The sequence below is a fragment of the Anser anser genome (assembly GCF_964211835.1).
Source record: "Anser anser genome assembly, chromosome: 1".
NCBI lineage: Eukaryota > Metazoa > Chordata > Aves > Anseriformes > Anatidae > Anser > Anser anser.
Window position 1 is genome coordinate 155,187,975 of NC_139720.1, and position 21,086 is coordinate 155,209,060.

Here is a 21,086-nt window from a genome sequence, read left to right on the forward strand (position 1 = left end):
CCACACAGCAGCTGGGAGAGTGAAAGGAGTGTGGAACAGCCTTGCAGGTGCCAGGGTCAGTGAAGAAGGAGGGAGAGAAGTGCTCCAGACGCCAGAGCAGAAGTTCTCTGCTGCCTGTGGTGAGGACCATGGTGAAGCAGGCTGTCCCCCTGCAGCCCATGGAGGAGACCACGGTGGAGCAGGTGGACCTGCACCAACAGAGGCTGCGGCCTGTGGAAGACCCCTGCTGGAGCAGATTCCGGGCTGGACCTGTAGCCCGTGGAGAGGAGCCCACGCAGGAGCAGGTGACCTGGCAGGAGCTGCTGCCTGTTGGGGATCCAGGTTGGAGCAGTTTGCTCCTGAGGGATGGACCCCGTGGTACGGACCCATATCTGGAGCAGTTCTTGAAGAGCTGCTGCCTGTGGGCAGCCCACGCCGGATCAGTTCAGCAAGGACTGCATCCCGTGGGAGGGACCCCACAGCACAGGGGACGAGAGTGACCGAGAAGGAGCAGCAGAGAAGAAGCGCTACAGACTGACCATAACCCCCATTCCCCCGTGCCACTCAGGGGAGGAGGTGGCAGAGGGTGGATGGGGGGGGAAGGTGCTTTTGGTTTCTTTCAACTGTTTCTCACTTCTCTAGCTTGTTAGTAATAGGTAATAAATCTTACTATCTCCCTATGCTGAGTCTGTTTTGCCCGTCACAATAATTACTGCACCATCTCCTCGTCCTTATCTCAACCCTTGAGCCCTTTTCATCATATTTTCTCCCCGTTCCTCTTTGAGGAAGGGAAGTGAGAGAGTGGTTGTGGTGGAGCTCGGCCGCCCACCCAAGTAAAACCACCACACTACGTGAGACAGGTCATATACCTGTACTGTTGCAATGAACAGTTACCCACTCTTCAGGAGGGGCATAAGAATAGGGATGTCCTTTTTGCAAAAGGGCAGACCAAATACAGGGATCTCTTAGGAAATAGAAGGCAAGAGGATGAGAGCTAGAGGGTTTGGATCAAGGAGATGGCCAGTAAGAGGAATTCTGCAGTGCAAGTTTGTGCTCATGCTTCACACAACAAAGTCTCCAGTACATTTTCTGTTATTATTATTTTATTTATAACTTCCCTGATGTGTTGGAAGAGCAACATAGAAGACCACAAGCAAACAGACATTTCTGATGGATGTTGGGGTCAACTTCTCAACACAAATGGACTCAAGAAGATGAATTACCGGTAATGAAATGGAAGAGGATGGAATCGAGGATCTCTTGAGAAACTGACCCCCACAAGACCATAAGACCAAATGTAAGATAGGTAGCATATGTAATTGTGAGGCTGCTCTGTCATCTCTGAAAGGCTTTGGAGATCAGGAAAGATCCCCAATGCCTGGAGAAAGACAAACATTGCACCAAGGTTTGAGAAGGGCATGAAAGAATCAGAACTACTATCTGGTCCACCTTACTTTAATTCCTTGGAGAAGTAATTGAGCAAGCTTTCCTAAAAGACACATGAAAGAGATCCGTAACTGATTAGATTTACCCATCTGATCATCTTTTATGACTATACCTACTAATTACAGGAGAACAGTGGATATCTGCTTCAGTTTTAGCCAGGCCTTGGTGGTCTCTCATAGTACCATTGTTTCCAAGGCAGGATGTTATGGTCTACATATGTGCACAACTAGATATGTGAAAAACTGGCTAGAGTCTTAGGCTCAAAGTTAGTGGGCTCATAATCTACTTGGAATCCAATACAAAGGAATTTTCCCAGGAATTTACTTTGGAACCAGTTTAACCTCATTATCATTGACCTGGGATGCACCACCACCAATACATGGGCAACACTAAACTGAGGGCATCAACATACTCAAGGGCAAGGCTGCATTTCAAAGAGATCTAGACAGGCTGGAGAAGGGGGCTTACAGGTATCTTAAAAAGTCCCACAAAACCAAATGTAGGGTCCTGTACCTAGCAGAGACTAATCCCCATAGCACAGCCAGTAGAGCAACTGTTCTACTGTAATTACTCTGTAATTATTCCCTTTTACTCGGTACATGTTAGACCACATTTGAAATACTGCATCCAGTTTTGGACCTCCTAGTACTAAAATGATTTCAATATGCTGAGCTGAGGTCAATGGAGAGCAAATACAATGGTTGGAGTACACTAGGACAGGCTCACTGGATGAGGCATGTTTGGACCTGGACAACAACAAGGCTTCAGGGGAAGCTAAAAGCAGCCTCCCAGTACTTCAAGAGTAGCTTACTAAGACAAAGGAGCTGTGCTCTTTATTGAAGTACACAGGAGAAAAGACAAAATGATCATGAACTGAAATGAGGAGTTTCCAGCTGGATATAATGGAAAAAATGGCTGGAAAGAACCAATCAGCATGGCAGGCTCTTTGGAGAGGTTGTGAAAACTCATGCCTTGGAGGTCTGCAAGACCCAACTAGACAACTCTCTAAGCAACCTACTTCAAATTCAGTGCTGACCCAGTTCTGAGCAAGAAGCTCGATGAGATAATTTCTCCAGGTCCTTTCAAACATAAATGATTCTATAAGGGGAAGAACAGGATGTCTTTAAAGGTTCTCCTCTCATCCTATAGTACATTTATTCACACTGAAGTATAAGCCATACAAAAGCATTTATTGATCTTGCCACATGCTTTCTTGTGGTTTTCTGAAGTGGGATAGTCCGTGCCAACTTTTTGCCTCCAGCTCCAAGATCGGCATCACTGCTTTAATTAAAACAACCACTTTTTTGAAGGCAGACAGACACTAATAAAAGACTGCCATCATTATGTAATATTTCAGTTTCCAATATCAGGAAATAGTAAAAGAAAGTAGTCTTCTCTTGTTGAGGCTAGAATTAGAAAGGACATAGTTAAAAACAGATGTTTTATAATCATTAGTACAATTGAATCCTTCTAAAAATATGACTGCTAAGTTAAGCGACCAAAAAATATTCAAATGTTCTCTGAGTTTACACAAAAAAACAATAATCCATTGCTTCAGCTCAACTCCAAATTTAAAATAAAATTGATCTGATCACAGCATTTTACATAAATGTTTATACATGCAGCTGGCATAAAAACCTGTGTTTAAAAAAATTTTTTTAGGAACCATTGTTCTTCACTCATCCAGTCTCACTCCTTCCCTTTACCTGAATAGTTCAACAGCCCATACATCTCCTGTACAGACCACATATGCTCTGGGAGGCCGAACCCATACATTCCCACTTTTACAGTCTGACAGACTAAATGCACTGCTTTGGAAGGGTAATAAAATTGATAATTTTACAAAGAGGAGGGCACAAAGCTCCAAATTCTTCAGAAAAGAATTGCTAGAAGATAATTTAGTGCCAATTTCCAAAGAAAGCTGTTTGCAGCTGCAACTATTAACTAGAAAAACTAATTTCTATTTACAAATATATGGAGTTTAAAATGAGGACCAGTAGTTCCTATATAGTGACCTCTGATCCTAAACCTACAAGCTAGTAAGTACCTTTGTTTGCAGATCCATCACAATCTTCCCCCAAAATTAAAATCTGATCTTCAGAGAGAATAGGGCCCTCAAGTGAAATCCCTTTTAAAGTTTGCAGCAGACCGTTTGAAGTCATGAAACCCACAGACTTATTATATGTGCAGGTGTTACAAGCATACTGAAAGCAAGAGAGCCTTCAGTTTCCCCACAACCAAGGAAGACCAAGGAAGAAGCAATAGAGAAAATTTCTAGACTCCCAGACCCCCCTACCCCTGCCTTGTTGTACTCTGTACTGAACTTCATGTTGCCTACATGGGGCTAGGATCAGTTATGTCAACAGCAAGTTTATGAGCTTAGTACAGCCTTCAGCTTATTACCCACTCCCGCTCATCATGTAAGTACCTACAATATTGCAACAACAAGCCTAAAATCAAACGGGAATTCACGAGCCTGGGAAGATGGCTATAATTGAGTCTTTTCCTCAATCCTACCAATAGCGGGGAGAGACATGGAAAGAAACAAGCAAGCCTAGGTCATCAATGCCTGGTTCTAAGACTGGTGCCTCCACCAGAGTGTTGGGTTTTATAGTTAAGGAGGAGTCTTTGAGAGAGATCTGCTGGAGCCTGACAGGATATTCCCATCTTGATAGAAGAAACATTCATTGGCTCATAACCTGGCAAGACTGATTGAGAGCTTTAAACTAGGATCAGTGTGGGAGGAGACGCCACTAGCAACACTGAGGTTAAGCCAAGCGATGACACTGCCTGAGGGTGGCAAGGCTAATGGGAGCATCTACGCCGCTCTAGGGAGTGATAAGGGTTCAGGAATACATCTGAAATGCTTGTGTACCAATACACACAGTATGAAGAACAAACAGGAGGAAGTTTTGGTTCATTCCCTGAGCTATGATGTCACTGCTATTAGTGAGACTTGGTGGGATGAGTCCCATGACCAGAGTGCTGGGATGGAGGCCTATCGGCCGTTCAAGAAAAAGAGGCATGGCAGGCAAGCTGGAGGTGTCATACTGTATGTAAGGGAGAGACCAGATCACACAGCCCTTGCTTGGATGATGAACCTCCAGGTGAAGATTAAGGGGACACAGAACAAAGCACATACCATTAGGGGTGGCTACTACTGGCCTACTGGCAGCCCACCCAGGACAACAGCGTGGATGAGCTACTCTACAGGCACCTAGGATAAATCTCTGGATCAGCTGCCCTCATCTTTATGGGAGACCAACTTCCCAGACAAACCGTGAATATCATACTGACAAACAAGTCTGGGAAATTCATAAAGCATGCTGAAGATAATTTCCTGACACAAGCATTTATGAAAGCCAACAAGGAAAGCTGCCCTCCTAGATCTGCTGTTTGAGAATAGGGAAGGCCTTGTGGAAGCTGCAATGGTAGGTGGCTGTCCTGGCCACAGCAATCATGAAATAGTTGAGCTCAGAGTTTTTGGTTTAATGAGAAAAAAGGTCAGCAGAGTTGCCACCCTTGATTTTAAGAGTAAACTGAGTTACTCAGGGAGCTAGTTGGCTCCCTCCTCTATGGGAGACTTTTCAGATCTGGATTAGTGGCTTGAACTGCACACAAAATTTCACACTAGCACTTGACCCAAATTTAGAAGAAAAGCAACATAAGTGAGATTTAGAAGGGATTCATATCTGAAGAAATATAAAGGCAACCATACCCAAAGAGGGAGAGGGGAACATTGCAGCCCTTCCACAGTCACATGCTCATGAAGAGATATTTCAAGAAAAAAAGTTAAAACAGTGGTGAAACAGTATTCTAGTGCCTTCAATTTAGAAATATTAGGTGAAAATGGCAGAAATCTTAGACATAAGAACTGGAATATCATAATAGCTAGAGGAATCTAACACTGTTAATTGTCTGGGCTATGTAAGAGATGTGAAAGATGTGAAAGGTGAAGCACTAGTAAGTTACTATAGCAAATAATTCTGTAACAGCAGGAGTTCAGTCAATCAGATGGGTCTTTTCCATTTCCAGTGGTTATTTCCATGCCATATCACACAATACAAACATTTCCATGTCACATCAGAGTTGGACTCGATGATCCTTGTGGGTCCCTTCCGACTCAGGATATTCTATGATAATACATTACTTAAACTTTCTTTTAATATTATGTATCCTCATCTTAAACGGCTAAACTTCTCAGCTTTCCTGAAAATCCAAAAGCATGTTCCAAACAACATGAGTTTTATAAGACTTTTTTTCCCCCCTCTCAAACAGCGCTTAGAATTAATATCATATGTCAATGCCAAAGCAAGTTTTCACATCAAAATACTATCAACAGTTCTTCACAATCATCTCAGCTGTATGAACCCAGAAATACAAAAGGTGATTCAGATATTGGTTCCTCAGTCTGCCAGTAGCTGAAAATCAATTTTTAAGATTACGTGGATTTGGATTCAACAAGAAAACACGTGATGTCAGCAAATTTTTATAAGATATTACAACTATCATATACATTGTTTTGTCACTAACAAGTTGAGTCACCTTCAAAAAAAAATCAGACCTTCAGTCACATAAAACAGAAAAACCTTAGTTCTATAATGCAATTAACAGACACGTACAACAAATCATTTACAACCTTGTATTTATTTCTTCCAGACAGACTGCAAGAGAAACCTAAATCCTCTATTTCACACTTCAAAGCAAAGTAAATCTTTTTTTATCTTCACTTCTTTTAATCTCACTTCCCATTCTGCAACAAGTATTTTGTCAAATACGTCTTAGCTTCATTGGTGCCCACATATAACTACTAAAAAAAGGCATTTCTTCTTGATTTAGGATCACTAACTCTATAAAATTATACTGTAAAGACAAGGCTAATGTAGCTAACAAATAGGTTAGAAGGACACCACTGGCAAATATTAAGAAGCTGAATAGTATTCTAAAGGCTTTCCACAAAGAAGGCAAGCATCACTAATATCACTGGGTCAAAGTAATATAACTAAATTAATGTTAAATGCACAAAAAAACATCCTTAGTTGGTTTCTATATCAATCAATTTTGTCAGGTGACCATGGTGAAAACAGCAGCCACAACTTTTCTTTGAAACAAATGAGCAATTACGATTTTTAGACCAAGTTTTCAATTTTTAAACAGTTACTTTAATCAAACTCCTTTGACAGTTTCTGTGCAAAATGAGAAATGAAAGCCTTTCTTTTAAGTCCAACAGATGTACTTGCTGCCTGAATGAGATCAAGGCAGTAATTTGGGATTCTAAAGCAATGGGAACAAAGCATCTTCATAAAAAAGCAGGTTATTCTAGATCTTTCATTCTAAAATGCAAAACCTTGTTTTCCTATTTAGATTTGAATAGGATTGGGCTAAAGATAGCAAGGCACAGAATGTTTTCTTTAAATCTAGAATTTAACTGATAGGTACTCATTTTCTTGTTCTTTCAGTTTCCAGGTTTTGAGGCAAGACTAAAAAAACACAGCAATTTAATACAGAGGACAAAATAGATCAGGAAAATCTTACAGGTAACTAACAATTAAACAACAACATGAGCTGTATTCCGAGCTAATTCCAGCACGTGCACTGCCCTCTCCTTCATGTAGAAAACATTGAGAAAGTTACTTAGTTTTAAATTAAAATATGCTTTTTGTTACAGATCTTTGAAAACTCATACAATGTCAGTTGGGGTTTTTTTTGGTTGATTGGTTTTGTAATAGTGACACAAGAGGTTGAAACCAGGCTCTTCACTGTCAGAATATCAGAGGAGAATGGATTGTAAAACATCTCCAGTCAATAATGTAGTATCCTGAAGGATTCACGATTCAGACAAGCATTAAAAGACAAGAAAATTTGTTTAAACAGATACTCGGCTTCAAACAGGCAAAAGCACAACAGTTTGCACAGGCAAGTATTTTAAACACAGAAGTATGCTATTAGAGCACATTCTGGAAACTCCGTTTCCACACATGAATAATCAGTCTCATCAACTTTAACAGAGTTAATGGTTTGCATTAATGTTTGAAAAACAGGGCCAATAAGCATTCTACCTAACAGACAATTAGTACATCAGCATTCTGGAAGGCACATAGCAAAATATTATTTACAGTGCAAATTTACAGTCTATCAGTGGGCTAAAAAGGCAGATGCAAGGGTTGTGGTTTTTTTTTTTAATTATTATTATTTTTGACTTTACTCAAAATAATGGACTATGTTTTAAGGTTTATGCAAAAATTAATTTTAATTACACACATGCAAACTACCGAAATTTACCACTTATTACACAAATGGGAGAAAAACAAGTACTACCCAATTTCTGTTTAACAGTTCATATCTGCTCAACTGTCAGCTCACGGTGGCTTAATAGGACTTTGGTAACTGCAGCATTCATCAAGGCAAGCTTTTGGACAGCATCTCACCTGGTCTCTTCATCATCCCAAGCGATTCTCATGCCTTTCCCACCACCACCTGCTGAGGCCTTGATCATGACAGGGTAGCCTAACAGCGGGGAACAATTAGACAGAAGTTCAAACTTTGATCAGTTGGTCATACAAACATGACAACTGACCACATGTCCAATAATGCCAGTAGACAATAACTTCGTTTATTAAAATGCTTCTTGTTTGGAGAGAGAGGAGAGGTTTTTCTTTTCAAGACTTAGCTGTCAGTACAGTGATTTCTAAAGCCAAGAAAAGGTTGTCTTCTCTATTTCATTTATACAAAAAAAAAAAAAGCCACACTACAGAATGAATTATTCCCAAGTAACAAAGTGGTTTATGAATAAAGGCACTTGACCTTTTTAAGCTCACATTCTTTAGAAACAAAATTTAGTTTTCTTGTTACTGCGGAGATAAGATATTGCCGTGATTAAATTCAAAAACAAAAACATTTTATTAGCAAGACTAAGCAGATCTTCATAAACTATTAGTCAAGAGATTCAGTAAACAAGCCTGTACCTAATTCAACACTTTTGGTGCAGTCCAGTTTAAATAACAGCATCTCCAGAAAGCTGTACTGCTCAGATATTACACAATAAATATCAGAATAATTTTTATCATTAAAAAGTGCAAAAATAAAGTATTTTCCCCAACCTGACAAGTAACAAAAAAAGTGAGCATCATAAATCTGACTGTGCATAACCAGAAATATTTCACTTTCAGAACAAGACGCATTAACAGGTATGTGAGTCAGGACCTTACTTTTCTGAAAACTAAGTGTAGTACCAGTGTAGTTTAAAACCACATTTAGTAATGATTGTTCATCTTGTAGCACAGTATGTTTTGAATTCAAAACAACTTCCTGAAACAATTGCTTATTCTTATCAGTGAACTTCACCTTTCTCTCACGAGTATATGGGAATTTGGAAGTTAAGGTACTGATTAGAAAGTTTTTGACATTCCTAGGATAGCAGAAATATTCTTCTTTGGTCTCCAGTAAGTTTAATGAAAAATCATAACGTTATGTCAAACATCATACTAGCTGATACGGTCTGACAAGAAAAGCCAATCAGTCCTTGCAAATTGAAGATATATTCCTAAAAGAGGTTTTGATCTAGGGACAGAAAGGGACATTTCATTAAGGTTCCCTAATAGAAATGGTCAGGTGTGCTATTATATGCATAACTAATGTTTACAGTTGCTTTCTGAAATGTAGGTCTACTCTAACCCTGTCAAGTGACAACAACAAATTTCCCCACCACCACCTCCTCTGCAAAGACATTTTAACAAAAGGAGGTTCAAAAGACGTTTAAAACCAAGATCCAGAAAATCTTTTGCTTAAAAAGACTGAAGTGGACACAAACAAGAGGGACATGATACCAACATAAGAAACAAATAGAGCAGTGTTGACTGGAAAGCAGCAACAGCATGAGAGAACGCTAAATTAACAAAAGTGCCCCCGCACCCCCCCCCCCCCAAAAAAAATCAATAAAATAGTTTCCTACATAACTTGTACTTGGGCTGTGAAATCCCATCCCACAGAGCGCTCATGTCGCTGAAAGCTGTAGAATGGTAATAGATAAGCATATGAAAGCACAAATCTCAAATTCCTATAGGCAGGTAACTAAAAGGTTATAAAGCTGCATGCTTTAGAGTCGAGTAATCTCTACTTACTAGATACATACTTAAGACCAAACTGAGCTGTTCAAGGAAGCTTGCTAGAGCGTATGCTACTTTTTCCTCTAAGTATCTGATGCTACCCACAAAGGGTACGGGATTATTCAGACAACAATGGGTCTGATCCAGAACTGTATCAAGTATTCCCAAGGCTTCTATAATCCCAGAGATAAAAGGGCATGCACAAAACGGCTCTAGGTTACATGCCGGAACTCTGAAGTCCAACTCAATTTCATGAAACGCAGCATATGTCGTACCTATATAAGAACAATTTATCTATGCTGTAGCTGTTTTTCCAGATCCCTGGCAACCACCATGCTCCTAGACAAGTCAACTAGTGGCCTTGAAAGAAAGCAAGAAGCATATCCTGTATGATCTCCAAGCAAGAAGTGAGGTTTAACTAGGTAGCACTACCGAACTCACACCAGCTACGGTAACACTATCATCAGAGACTCCAGCTTAAAAGGTGTGAAATTCTTAAATAAGCCATCGTTTTAAGAGTCATAATGGCAAACTCACTACGGCAATTTTCATCATGCCATCTCATTCAGTGTTACAGGTACTTGAAAAATCATCAATTATGCTAACAATTTCAGTTTAGCAGTATCGGTCTCTTGAACAGTTTACTGATTTTAATTCTGTAAAAGTAGCAGCTCTAATTTATTGTTTTTTCATTGCAACAGTAAAATAGCATGCTGGCAGTGAGCCTCGGTGAGTCTTTATATATTATAGAATATATAAAGTTTATGTATCACAACCTCCTTGGTTAAATTATCAGACAGGATACACGGGTCACTGGTAGTACTCACCAATTTATGAACACAGCTTTTCTCCCCGTCTCAACCTTATGTACAATGATTACATGTTGATCACACATTTATGCAAAGCAGTTAAAGACTCCAGAGAGCCACAGCATAGTTAAAAAGAAATTAAAATTAAAAAGGCAAAGTAAGGCTTGGTTTTGAGAAGATACATGCAGCTTTTTAGGCCAAGAAATAAAAAATCTTTGCAAGAGACTTCTGTAGGTTGGGAAGACAATTAGCCAGCCTCCTGAAAATAACGGGACTTGAACTTTTGCTCACATATGAGTTTACACTCTACTTGCTGTGTCACTGAACTTAACTAAACATGTCAGTTCTTTGGCCAACACCAAAGACTGATCTGTCCCAAGCCGAGCAAGGTCTTACAGAATTTAAGCTTTGCATAAATATTGGGTAAATGATGCAAAGATCAGGATGTGTTGCTCATTGTTTTTCTGACCACTTTTACACCAGCAGCAGTTAAAATTGCTGAAATACCAATCCATGGATTAGTTGGATTAATTGTGGGAAGGGAGAGGCATGCAAACAATTTATAGAAGCATTTCTAAAAACATCACAAAACATCAAATTGCCTTAAAAAGCAGGCACATTTTTGAGTAGGTGTTAGATTTTCAACCCTTCCCTCAAATTAGACACCAATTTACATGAGATTAAAATTGAATAGACCCTCATTTAGTTTATACTGCCTGCACTTCTTAGTTGTTCGATTCATCCAGACAACAAACTGAAAAGTAAAACTTTCTGAAGTTTCATCGACGCTTCAGAAATTAAGAAGCTGGCAGTTCTTAACGTATAAGTTATAAATGGACTTTAAAGTAGCAGGGGAAAAGAGCCAGTGTGATTAAACACTACAGAAGAGATCAGAAGAAAAGAACAGCCCACACAGACATATACGAGAAGAGCGACGTTACAAAGGAGCCTATACAGCAATTTGTGCCTGAACCACTTCCAATTCCTGATTCAGCCTAGTATCTTTTTAACACTCACTCTTGACAGCCTGGGAGAGCGCATCTCAAATGAGGGTTGAAAGGTAGGTTTTTTACTCCCGTACTTACAAAATTTTTATCCGTAAACAATATCAACTGAAACAGTTAAAAGCAGTTCATTAGCCCTGATGTGTCATAGCCCACTGCTACTGGACCTTTGGCCAGAACATAGCAGGGAACAGTAGAGGAATGCACAGGCCATAAGAGAACATTACACAATGTTTTAGAGTTTTAAGTAATGGCCCACAATGATTTTTTAAAAATAATTATTTAAGCACTCTCAGAATCCTTAGGTTCTAGATAAGTGAAATGCAAAATAATCTGGAAGTATTCAATTATGTATCAAGTACCTCATTACATGAGGACATTATATATAGAGATACTTACCCAGAGATTTTAATTTCATCTTTACACCCTTTGAAATTACAAATCATTGGCTTGGCTTCTGATCCGTGGTCATGACTAGACAGAAGCCTAACAAAACTGATCAGTCGGTCAAAACATGGGTAGAAACAAGCTAGAAAAAACAATTTCCTTTCACTACATGGCTACCACTTGTCCATATAAAAATGGCCTTAGAATTTGTCATCTAAATAAAAAACACCACCCAGCTGTCTGGAATTGACTTCAATATCTGCAGATTTAAGACTGCCTTGGTATAATGACCTCCAAAGTGCTGCTGATATCAAAGACAGGAACCAGTCAATAGAACACCAGAAGAAGTAAGAGGACAATTAAGAAAGAATAAATTTTAAAAGGTGTCTAGGAAGCCACTGAATGCTTTCCTACTTAAAATGATCAAAGCCATTTAAAAAAAAATAAGAAAATCTAAAAAAGACCACTGAAATGAAACTGAAAAAAATTCATAATGCTATTTATACCTTTTTAAGCACTGAAACCAATTTTATTTGCCAGTTCTCCTCCCAGTGTTCTAGTTGTTTGACTGATAACCTCTACCTTTTGTTTCTGCTTGCATGGCAGTGATCAGTAATCACCTGATTTCCCAAAAGGGGCCAAGGCTGACCCACAGAAATGCTGACTTCAATCACATCAGCCTAACATTCAGTCAGGCCTACACTGAGGGGTTTCAGGGTAGTTAACCAGTGCAGGGTAGGAACGTCAGCTTACACTTAAACTGGAAAAGCCTTACAGTGATGAATCATCTGCAGCGAGGCAAGTCCCAGTTTCTATTTGGCATTAAGGCACACCCATAGGTTTTGGCACAGGTGAGATGTATGTGAAATGGGTTCTTGGAATTATACTACTGATGAGCTTAAATAGCTTCTCAAGGTTACTGTATCTTAAAAATGAATTAAAAAAAAAGAAAAATCTCTTCCTGCACTACTTTCTCCTTCTAGAAAGCATTTAAGAATGTGTAATTTCAAGCATATGGTTACACATTTTCCCTAATATTAAACTTCATTTAATAAAAGCCAAAACTCATTAAACACATTACACTTAACCTTCATCAGGACAAGTCTCAGACAGTTTGCTGGTTGTTCTTTTCACCATTCTGTAAAATATTCAGAAGCTGAACAGTGAATCTCTTCTGGAAAGCACGGAAGAAAGGCTGGTGGTCTGGATGATATTCAGGCTAATTGCTGTGCACACAGTGAAGAATGAAGATCATAACATCACTGGTGTCAGCCTGCACATCAGGAGAAACGTACCATGCTTAACTTCTGTAAAAAGAACACCACGTCCGACTGCAGATACACTTTGAAATAACTCCTTCAGCAAGCTGACTGCTGCATATTACATGCATTCCACAAATCATGGCTGCACTTGTTCTGTAAAGTCCAGTTGGTTAAGCTAAAATGTGATGATTAAAGAGACAGGGCGTTAATGCCTAGATTCTTCCAGCCCTATAGGCAAGAGGGAACTTAAAAACTATTAAAACATTATTTGTTCTATAGGGATTACTTATTACACATTCAATTTAGTCAACCATGTCTGCTGAGAGGCACACAAATCCCACCATAGCTAATTTAAGAACTTACCAATTTCCCTTGCAATTCTGACAGCTTCATCTGCATCCTGTAAAAGCAGGAAATGAGACCCAACGTTAATCCCATCAGCCATTGCACTGTGTCCTGAGGGCAGTCATATATTGCACTACTGTCTCCTCTGATTCATTTAATGTTTGATTTTACAACCTTCTGACCCTTTTCAGCCAGAGGAATGTAAAATTAATACCATAAGTGGAATGTAAATTCTACCTCATCATTAGTATACTGAGAAACTCAAAGCAATGAGGAATCAGCTGACAGGAAACACAGCCGGGATTGCAAAATGATTTTCTGCAGTTGTAGGAATTTAATGCTAGAATTTAGAAGTTTACAATCAATAATGGACCATAAATCAGATCGTTAAAGTTTGTCCACTGCCAGCTTGTTTCTGTCCTCTCAGGTATTTGTCATGTTTTCCTGGCTGTTGTCAGTAGGGGGAGTTGATTCTCTATTGTTTGGGTGTGATTCAGGTTCAGAGAAAATCTTGCAGAACTTCTTCAAAGTTGAAAATTTGTCTACTGAAAAAAAACACAAGCACTTCACTTTTGTTTTTTTTTTTTTCCCCCTCCATTCTAAGGAGAATATAAGGAGAATAAACCCATTCACATTTCAGTTTCCATTCAAAAGTCTGCAAAACACTTGTGCATGACAACTAGAACAACTCTTGTTGATTCCACCTATGGCTTCAGCTGACTCATACCACTATACCTGGTACAGAAAATATGATACAGAAAAATGTATTAGAAAACCCAGAGAACAAAAACAGAGTACTTGAACTTCTCACTTTTTAAATAACCAAATCTCTTCTCTTGCGGTAGTTAATTCTGTTAATTCTCCTACCAGTAACAAAACATTTCCGTGATACAACACTAGAAAAGAAAAAGGGTTAAATTACAGTGGCATGGGTTAAGTTCGAAAACTCCATCCAAATTTGCTAGTATTTATACTATTCTGTGACATACATTAAAAAATTAGTATGGAAGGCAGTAACGTCTGGAAACCACCAGCTGCTAAGTGCGTCTGAAACTATGGGGGCTGACTTATGAACATTAAAATGAAACCTGATATTTTTAAAGCTTTCAAGGCAATCCATTTTAAAAGCACCCAGGTCAGAACTTTAAAAAAAAAATACATAAGCAATGTTCATACCTGGTTCATTTATGTCCGATAATAAAACAAAATCCTCTTTAAAAGTCTTCAGTACCTAGTAACAGCCCCATGAAGAATAAGGGGGCTGGCAGGGGAAGTTGTCAGAAAATTTAATTTCCTTTCATTAGCTAGTCTGCTCCACAAATCGGTGCTTGTTAAGTTCAAAGCAGTCCTGAAAACAACATCAGTTTTAAGTCTTTTTACTCCAGTCACATCTGTTAATGAGATTTTTCCAAATAACAATTGTTTTTAAGTCAAGAGATAAATCTAGCAAAAAAAACCTTCCCCCTCCCCAAGAAAAAAAAAATCAGGGTTAACTGTTTTATTACACCTTGCTGCTTTCCATGACCCTGCACCCTCCAAATTTTAGCTTAAAGGGATAAAATGCATGAAAAGGGTCATTTAAGAATGTTAGTGGTTTCCACACATTGAGTTTGAAGGTTCTTTGTTCCTGCCTGTGACAGTTATGCGAGAATACTTCCCCTTAATAGCCTCTCTGTCAGGAAGTGTTAAACCTGCCAAATGCAGACAATTAGAGCCTCTCGAACAAAATGCAGGAAGAGTGATGACTGATGGAAGAGCCACGATTATAGTCGAGAAGGAAACTTTTACATTTCTTTTCTCTTGCAAATTCAGTCATATATTTGCAAAATAGAATGAGGAGGGGGGAAGCAAACAGGGTTGGTTTTGTGTTGTGTTTTTTTTCCCCCCACTTAGTTACCTGCAAACAAGTGGCTAACTGATACACTGCAGTCCACAGGAAGACAAGCTGCAAATCATTACAGGGGAGTTTTTCACAGCCACTGTATTCATAAATGTATTGAAACACATGTATACATACAACAACTTGAAGAAAAAAGCAGCATCATATGAGAAGCACTGTCTCAGTTCTAGTCTGAACAGACAGAAGACATCTCTGCCCAGCGCAGTTATTAATTTACACTATTCAAACATCTGTTTCTTTTTAGTTTTGATGTATTAGAACTCAAGCTCTAAAATACAAAAAAAATGCATATTCAAATTCTTTAGCCTTCAAAGAGTGTTTCTGAAACAGAAAACAAAAAATATGCTGCACTTTAAAGAGGAAAAACAGTTCGAAAAAATCATAAACAACTGACACAATGAAATCTCTGGTAACGATCTTTTGATCTTTTTCCCTAAGAAAGTAAAATTTAGTGTCATGCATTTCACTTGCAGATTGCATAAATACAGCAGCATTTTGAGTAGCAATAAAGTTACAACAGTTGTTTTAGATTTTGGGTGCAAAAAACTTATGATTGACACACAACATTTGCTATTGGAAAAAAATTAATGCCATGACAACACTCAAGACCATATATGCAAAATACACAAAAAACAGCGGTACAAAGACCATTTTGAACTTTTTTTTTAACAACATAAGTCCTCACTGATTTATTACCATTTCCTCAAAAAAACACAGTAGGTCCACTACCGTTTTCCCAAAACAACCTGGAGATTGTAAAGAAATACATAATTTTGGCACAATCTTTTATTGTACAAATAAAAATGTTCAAGTAATGCTACAAGTTTATAAAAATCAAGAGTTATAAAAAAGACGTCATAGTGGTATTTACAAATGGCTGATTTCATTATTTTAGTTACAGACATAAAACACTCAGTTTTACTCACTTAGGCTAAGAATTTCTAACCTCTTCAAGTACGTGCCTCCCTGCCATGTACCAGCAGGTGGAGACAAAAAAGCAAAACTATTTGACATAGAGGAAAGCCAGGATGAAGCTGTTTAAGAAACTACTTGAGCTGTAAAACATTGTTTTAGTTATGAATGGCTACGTGATATTTGTCATGGCTGAGGGTGTTGGGCCTGGAGAATCTGCAAGACATGACTAGTCTCCAACAACCTCTTCAGCAATACAGTGGGTATTGAATACCAATGTCAATAACCCAATGCAAGAATACAACCAAACCAGGTACCTGAAACTTAAATACAGTAAATTTATAACCTTGATGAAAACCTTCAACATTCAACACTGACATCAGTGAAACCAAGTTGACACCTGGAGACTTTAATCTTCTGGGTTTACATCCAGCTATGTTCTACCAGCCATAAAACCAAACTGGCTGCGTATATATAAAACCTTTCTTCCCTTTCTATTCCTTTGTCAGTTTTTCACCATGACATCTCCACACACTCAGTCTTTCTTCTTGCCATGTATTCCTTTACGCTTATTTACAGACAAGACATCTCAGCTCGAACTTCAGTATAGCCATTGGTCATGTAGATTAACACCAATTCTTTTGATCAAGACTCTTGGCCATTACCTCTCCCAGTCAAGTTTTAGGAAACTAATTGAAGTTACACTGAAAAGTAGTTTTCAGTTCAAAATCTGTATCTGTTGACTCTCTAGCTGATAGCACAATACTCAGTTTTCTTACATGTGCACTCTGACAACCCTTTCCTCAGCCAAACCAAGGAAATGACTAAAGGACAAGAAAAAAAAATACTTTGTCAAATTGCCCTCTCTACTCTCACTCTGTGTTTCCAATCTCAGCTTCAAACTTACTACAGTGATTACCTATATGAGAACACTTGGTTGTGTCTGCTGTGCCAAGCATTCTTCTCTTCAACCCTTCCAGGTCCCTTCCCTTCTTAGAGCACACTACTGAACAACTTCCTTCTCTTAAAATGTTGATTTCTACTTGTTGGGAAATTTTCTTTACACAGTTTCTCCAAGGTGTGATTACAGGAGCTAAACAACTCACAGTCTACCAAGTCTAAATACTAAGCAACAGAAATCAGGGGGGAAGCTTCACCCTTTATTCACGAAGGACCTGTGCATCTGCAGCACTAGTTAACAAGAGCTGAATAAAGACAACTCTTCAAGTAACAAAGATTTCCAGTGCAGTCCTGAGATGAATAAAAGAAGCACAAGAAGTTGTTACTCCATGTTTGCTTTAACTATTCATCCACAAAGAACACGTGCAACTGATCTTTCTTAACTTCTGGCATTGTCAGAAGCATGAATGCAGTTTCCTTCCAGCTTTAGACTCCACTACAAAGATGAAACCACCTCTAATCAACTCAAGTATCAAGCAGACACTTAACTCCTTCCCAAGACCTTTAAAATGTCCACTTCTCAAAAACAAGAGCCCTCAAAGATTTTCAAAGTTGCATAACCAAAACAAGACTCCCAGAGAATGGCAGAAATATGACAGTCTCCAATTCCTTGTGTGCTGTTCTTCTGATTATATTTAGTGTCACACTGCTTAACCCTTCATCTCCTGGTCTGAATTGGCAAAATATTATATCAAGCTCTAATCAAGCATCAGGCATCCTGTACAACCTAATTACTCAGGTATTCATCCCAGCAAAAGTCATGATATCACAGAAGGGAGATCAGAAGACAAACGCAGGCACATAATTAGATGCAAAGCAAGGATGAAAGTTTCAGTTACCAGAAGTTTTATTTCCTAGAACTGGTAACCAGAGCACTAGTCAAATTTTCGTCTAGATCTCCCCCTTCTGATGGGGACTACAACACTGGCAAGGCCTGTGTATTCTCCTTTTTCTGATGCGCTGGGCATACTGAAGCTTTTTAATCTCGCATTCTTTTTCATCTACGCTCTTCAGATAATCAAAAGTACTGCAAGCTATGTATGTGAAACCGATGTGATATGGACTTCAGGATTAAGCAACCACCACATAGCTCCTTTCAACAGCTGGGATTGGATTTGTCAAATTCAATCCTACATTCCAGTTCTTTTGGTGTTAAGACTATCATTGCCTGTAGCTAATTGCCAACCAGATCACTTACATTCCTTCATTCTGAGTACCTGGAACTTCAGATAATTGTCAAAAAACAATAAAATTAAAGGCCTCAGAAAAAAAAAAAAGGCAAACATTTCAATACTGCAGTTTCATTGATTATGTTACTATCTGTTCATTAACCACTACTATCCTACTTTGCCAGGTTTGTTTCTTTAACATTGTCAGAGTAACAGGCCCTGATGTAATTTTAACTTGATGCAGTGATAAACAAGTGTTCCGAAAGTATTTGGTGATTCTGTGTTAGATAAAGTTTTGTGGGGTTCAGATCATTAATTCAAAGTCATGTTCTAACTAGATATTTTTCTAGATCATAATTTCAGGACTTCTAGAATAGGTAGGATATCAGAAAGAACAGAGGATCTTACGCAAGAGCTTGGCTACTCCTAAAATCTCACGAATGCTAAAGGACTACAGACAGAAGGACTGGTAAAACACGCAACAAAAACCAGAAGGAATGCTGTGTTCAACTTAACATTGCCACAAATGCTAGCCTAACACTCATATGGAGCCCTCCAGAACAGAGAATATTCTTTGTACTTGTACCCGTTGCAGAATACCCCACTGGTAGACATTACACACACACACACCAGGCATTTCCACCACAAGTACTGAAGAATTCTCTTGTGCATTTTGATCTTTCCAGACTTTTCAAAACTTTATCATTCTCTCTTGCTAGCCAAACTCTCCAAGGCAGTTCATCAGAACAGATCATTTTGTGGAGAGTTAGCCCCTCTGTATTCTATTTAATTTCCCCATTTAGTTGGTCTTTTTTTACTCTAAAAATTTTAAATCCAGCTTAACTGACACAATACTGAACACTACCCTGGTATATGTTGCTCCTTGAAGTACAGTCTGCATTCCAACAATATATTCAGTTGTTCCCAATTATCTTGAAATTTCCCATTTCATCATGTAAGTAAGATTTATGACGATCAGAGGTCAACATAGTCATAAATAAAACCTGAAAAACTTCCTTCAACTACATTAAAATGTTGTTTAAACAAGCTTTTCACGTTCCAAGTTTTACTCAAATTTTATCTGAAAAAATAAAAATTAATAAAAATCACCTGAAGTGACCAGCATAAGAATTTCCAACCCAGGAGAACAAAGTTTTAGATTATCTAGACACACACAACAAAGGCATAAAGGCAAAAAGCTTATTCTTTCTATATCAACACAAAATATATATGGTATATAAAGACACACAGGGAAGATTAAAAGAGCCCCACACATAATCACTACAACACAAAATAAACCAAAACCAAGACATATTTTATTCCACCATACAAAATAAAGCAACAACCAAGATATGTTAGAAAGATGTTGGAAATCATTCCTTCTAAAACCCCAGGAAGAAGACTACCTGTAGATTTGGACAGAGAAACAACTCTTTTTTTCCCCCAAGTGAGTTTTTGTACACATGAAAAGCTTTTCTACCATCAGCACTGACCATAAGATGGAAGATTCGTACAGTGTAACGATCTTTACCGCTATTGAGAAATTTTACTTGCTATGCATACTTACGTTAACTTTAGCAATATTTTATGCCAAGATCTTGGCCAGCAAGAAGTAAATGTCTGTATGTCTTTTACATTTTTCAGACCGACACAAAGGCACACCTCACAATAAACACATTTACCTGCCTTCATGTTAAATTTAAATCAAAATATTTTTAGAGACTTCATGCAAGCAGTCCTGAATATACCATGAAGCATTCCTTCATCTTTCCTCCTCCAAAAATCCGTACCCCTATTTTAATTATGCCTCTTATTGATAATGAATTTGGATTTATAATTACATTCTGTATCAGACCTTCAATAAGTATACTTCGATTTAGGCACTGATTCTACAGTGGGCAGACAGTAGTTAAATGGTTTCTCACCTTGACTACTCCATCAAAGCCAGGGATTGTGTTGACCTTTGCATTCTTGGCTAACAATTTGCTTTCAATCTTGTCTCCCATAGCCTGAATAGCATGTGTGTCAGGTCCGATGAAGGTAACACCTTCTGCTGCCTGCAAAGACAAAGAAGATACATCTTTAGAAGACTAAACTTAAAAATCAACAGCCTTCTGCAGTCATTACCTTCAAGTTTAATACAGAGTAAAAATATTATTATTGAAGCAATATTTAGAAGATCAAATAATCTGTTTATGCAACACTCTAATAATATACAAGCGGCATTTCAGCCAATCCATTCAAAGATGTATATGACCTTGTGAAGCTACGTATACACAGATTCAAAGCCCCTATGATTAGCATTTGTATGAATCAAAGCCAAGCCAAAGAGAAATAGCTGAAAGTGGAAGTACTACAACTTCAAAGTTAGAAATATCCCTTGAGAAAGCAGAGGCTAGTTAACTCACCATTGAGTAACTCCAAGTAATTTACAAAGATACACTTGCTAAACTGTAATATAGTTGTAAATTTTATTATGCATTCTTTAAACCCAAACCTTGATGAAACTTCAAAATGCAAGAACGTGCTCTTATAAAACAGATTTAAATACCTGGTCAATAAGGTAATAAATGAAATACTGTTTGCCCAGTTCTTTTCAACAACTCTCAGGAAAAAGGTCAACACAAAATAACATGTAGGTAGAATACCAAATTGCTTTCCCCCCCTCCTTTTTCTCTATGCCAGCAGTAGACTTCAGTGATGAAGTACATAGACTTTTTTTTAAACGTTTCAAGCCTCGGTACTACACAGAGCTAAAGACTATTCCACCAGATCTGCTTCAGTGACAAATATTGATGCAGTGAGTCT

At 38.3% G+C, this 21,086-nt stretch overlaps 1 protein-coding gene across 5 annotated transcripts in view; it reads right to left on the bottom strand.

Annotated features, from left to right (window-relative positions):
- Positions 1 to 21,086, bottom strand: part of PCCA (propionyl-CoA carboxylase subunit alpha) — a 284,839-nt gene that overhangs the window by 185,443 nt on the left and 78,310 nt on the right. For all 5 annotated transcript variants that reach the window (XM_083820666.1, XM_083820667.1, XM_083820668.1 and 2 more), the window contains 3 exons: positions 20,204 to 20,335; positions 13,356 to 13,392; positions 7,854 to 7,932 (listed from right to left, as the gene is read on the bottom strand). In XM_083820666.1, coding sequence (XP_083676792.1) covers positions 7,854 to 7,932; positions 13,356 to 13,392; positions 20,204 to 20,335 — 248 coding nt within the window. The remainder of the gene's footprint in view (positions 1 to 7,853; positions 7,933 to 13,355; positions 13,393 to 20,203; positions 20,336 to 21,086) is intronic.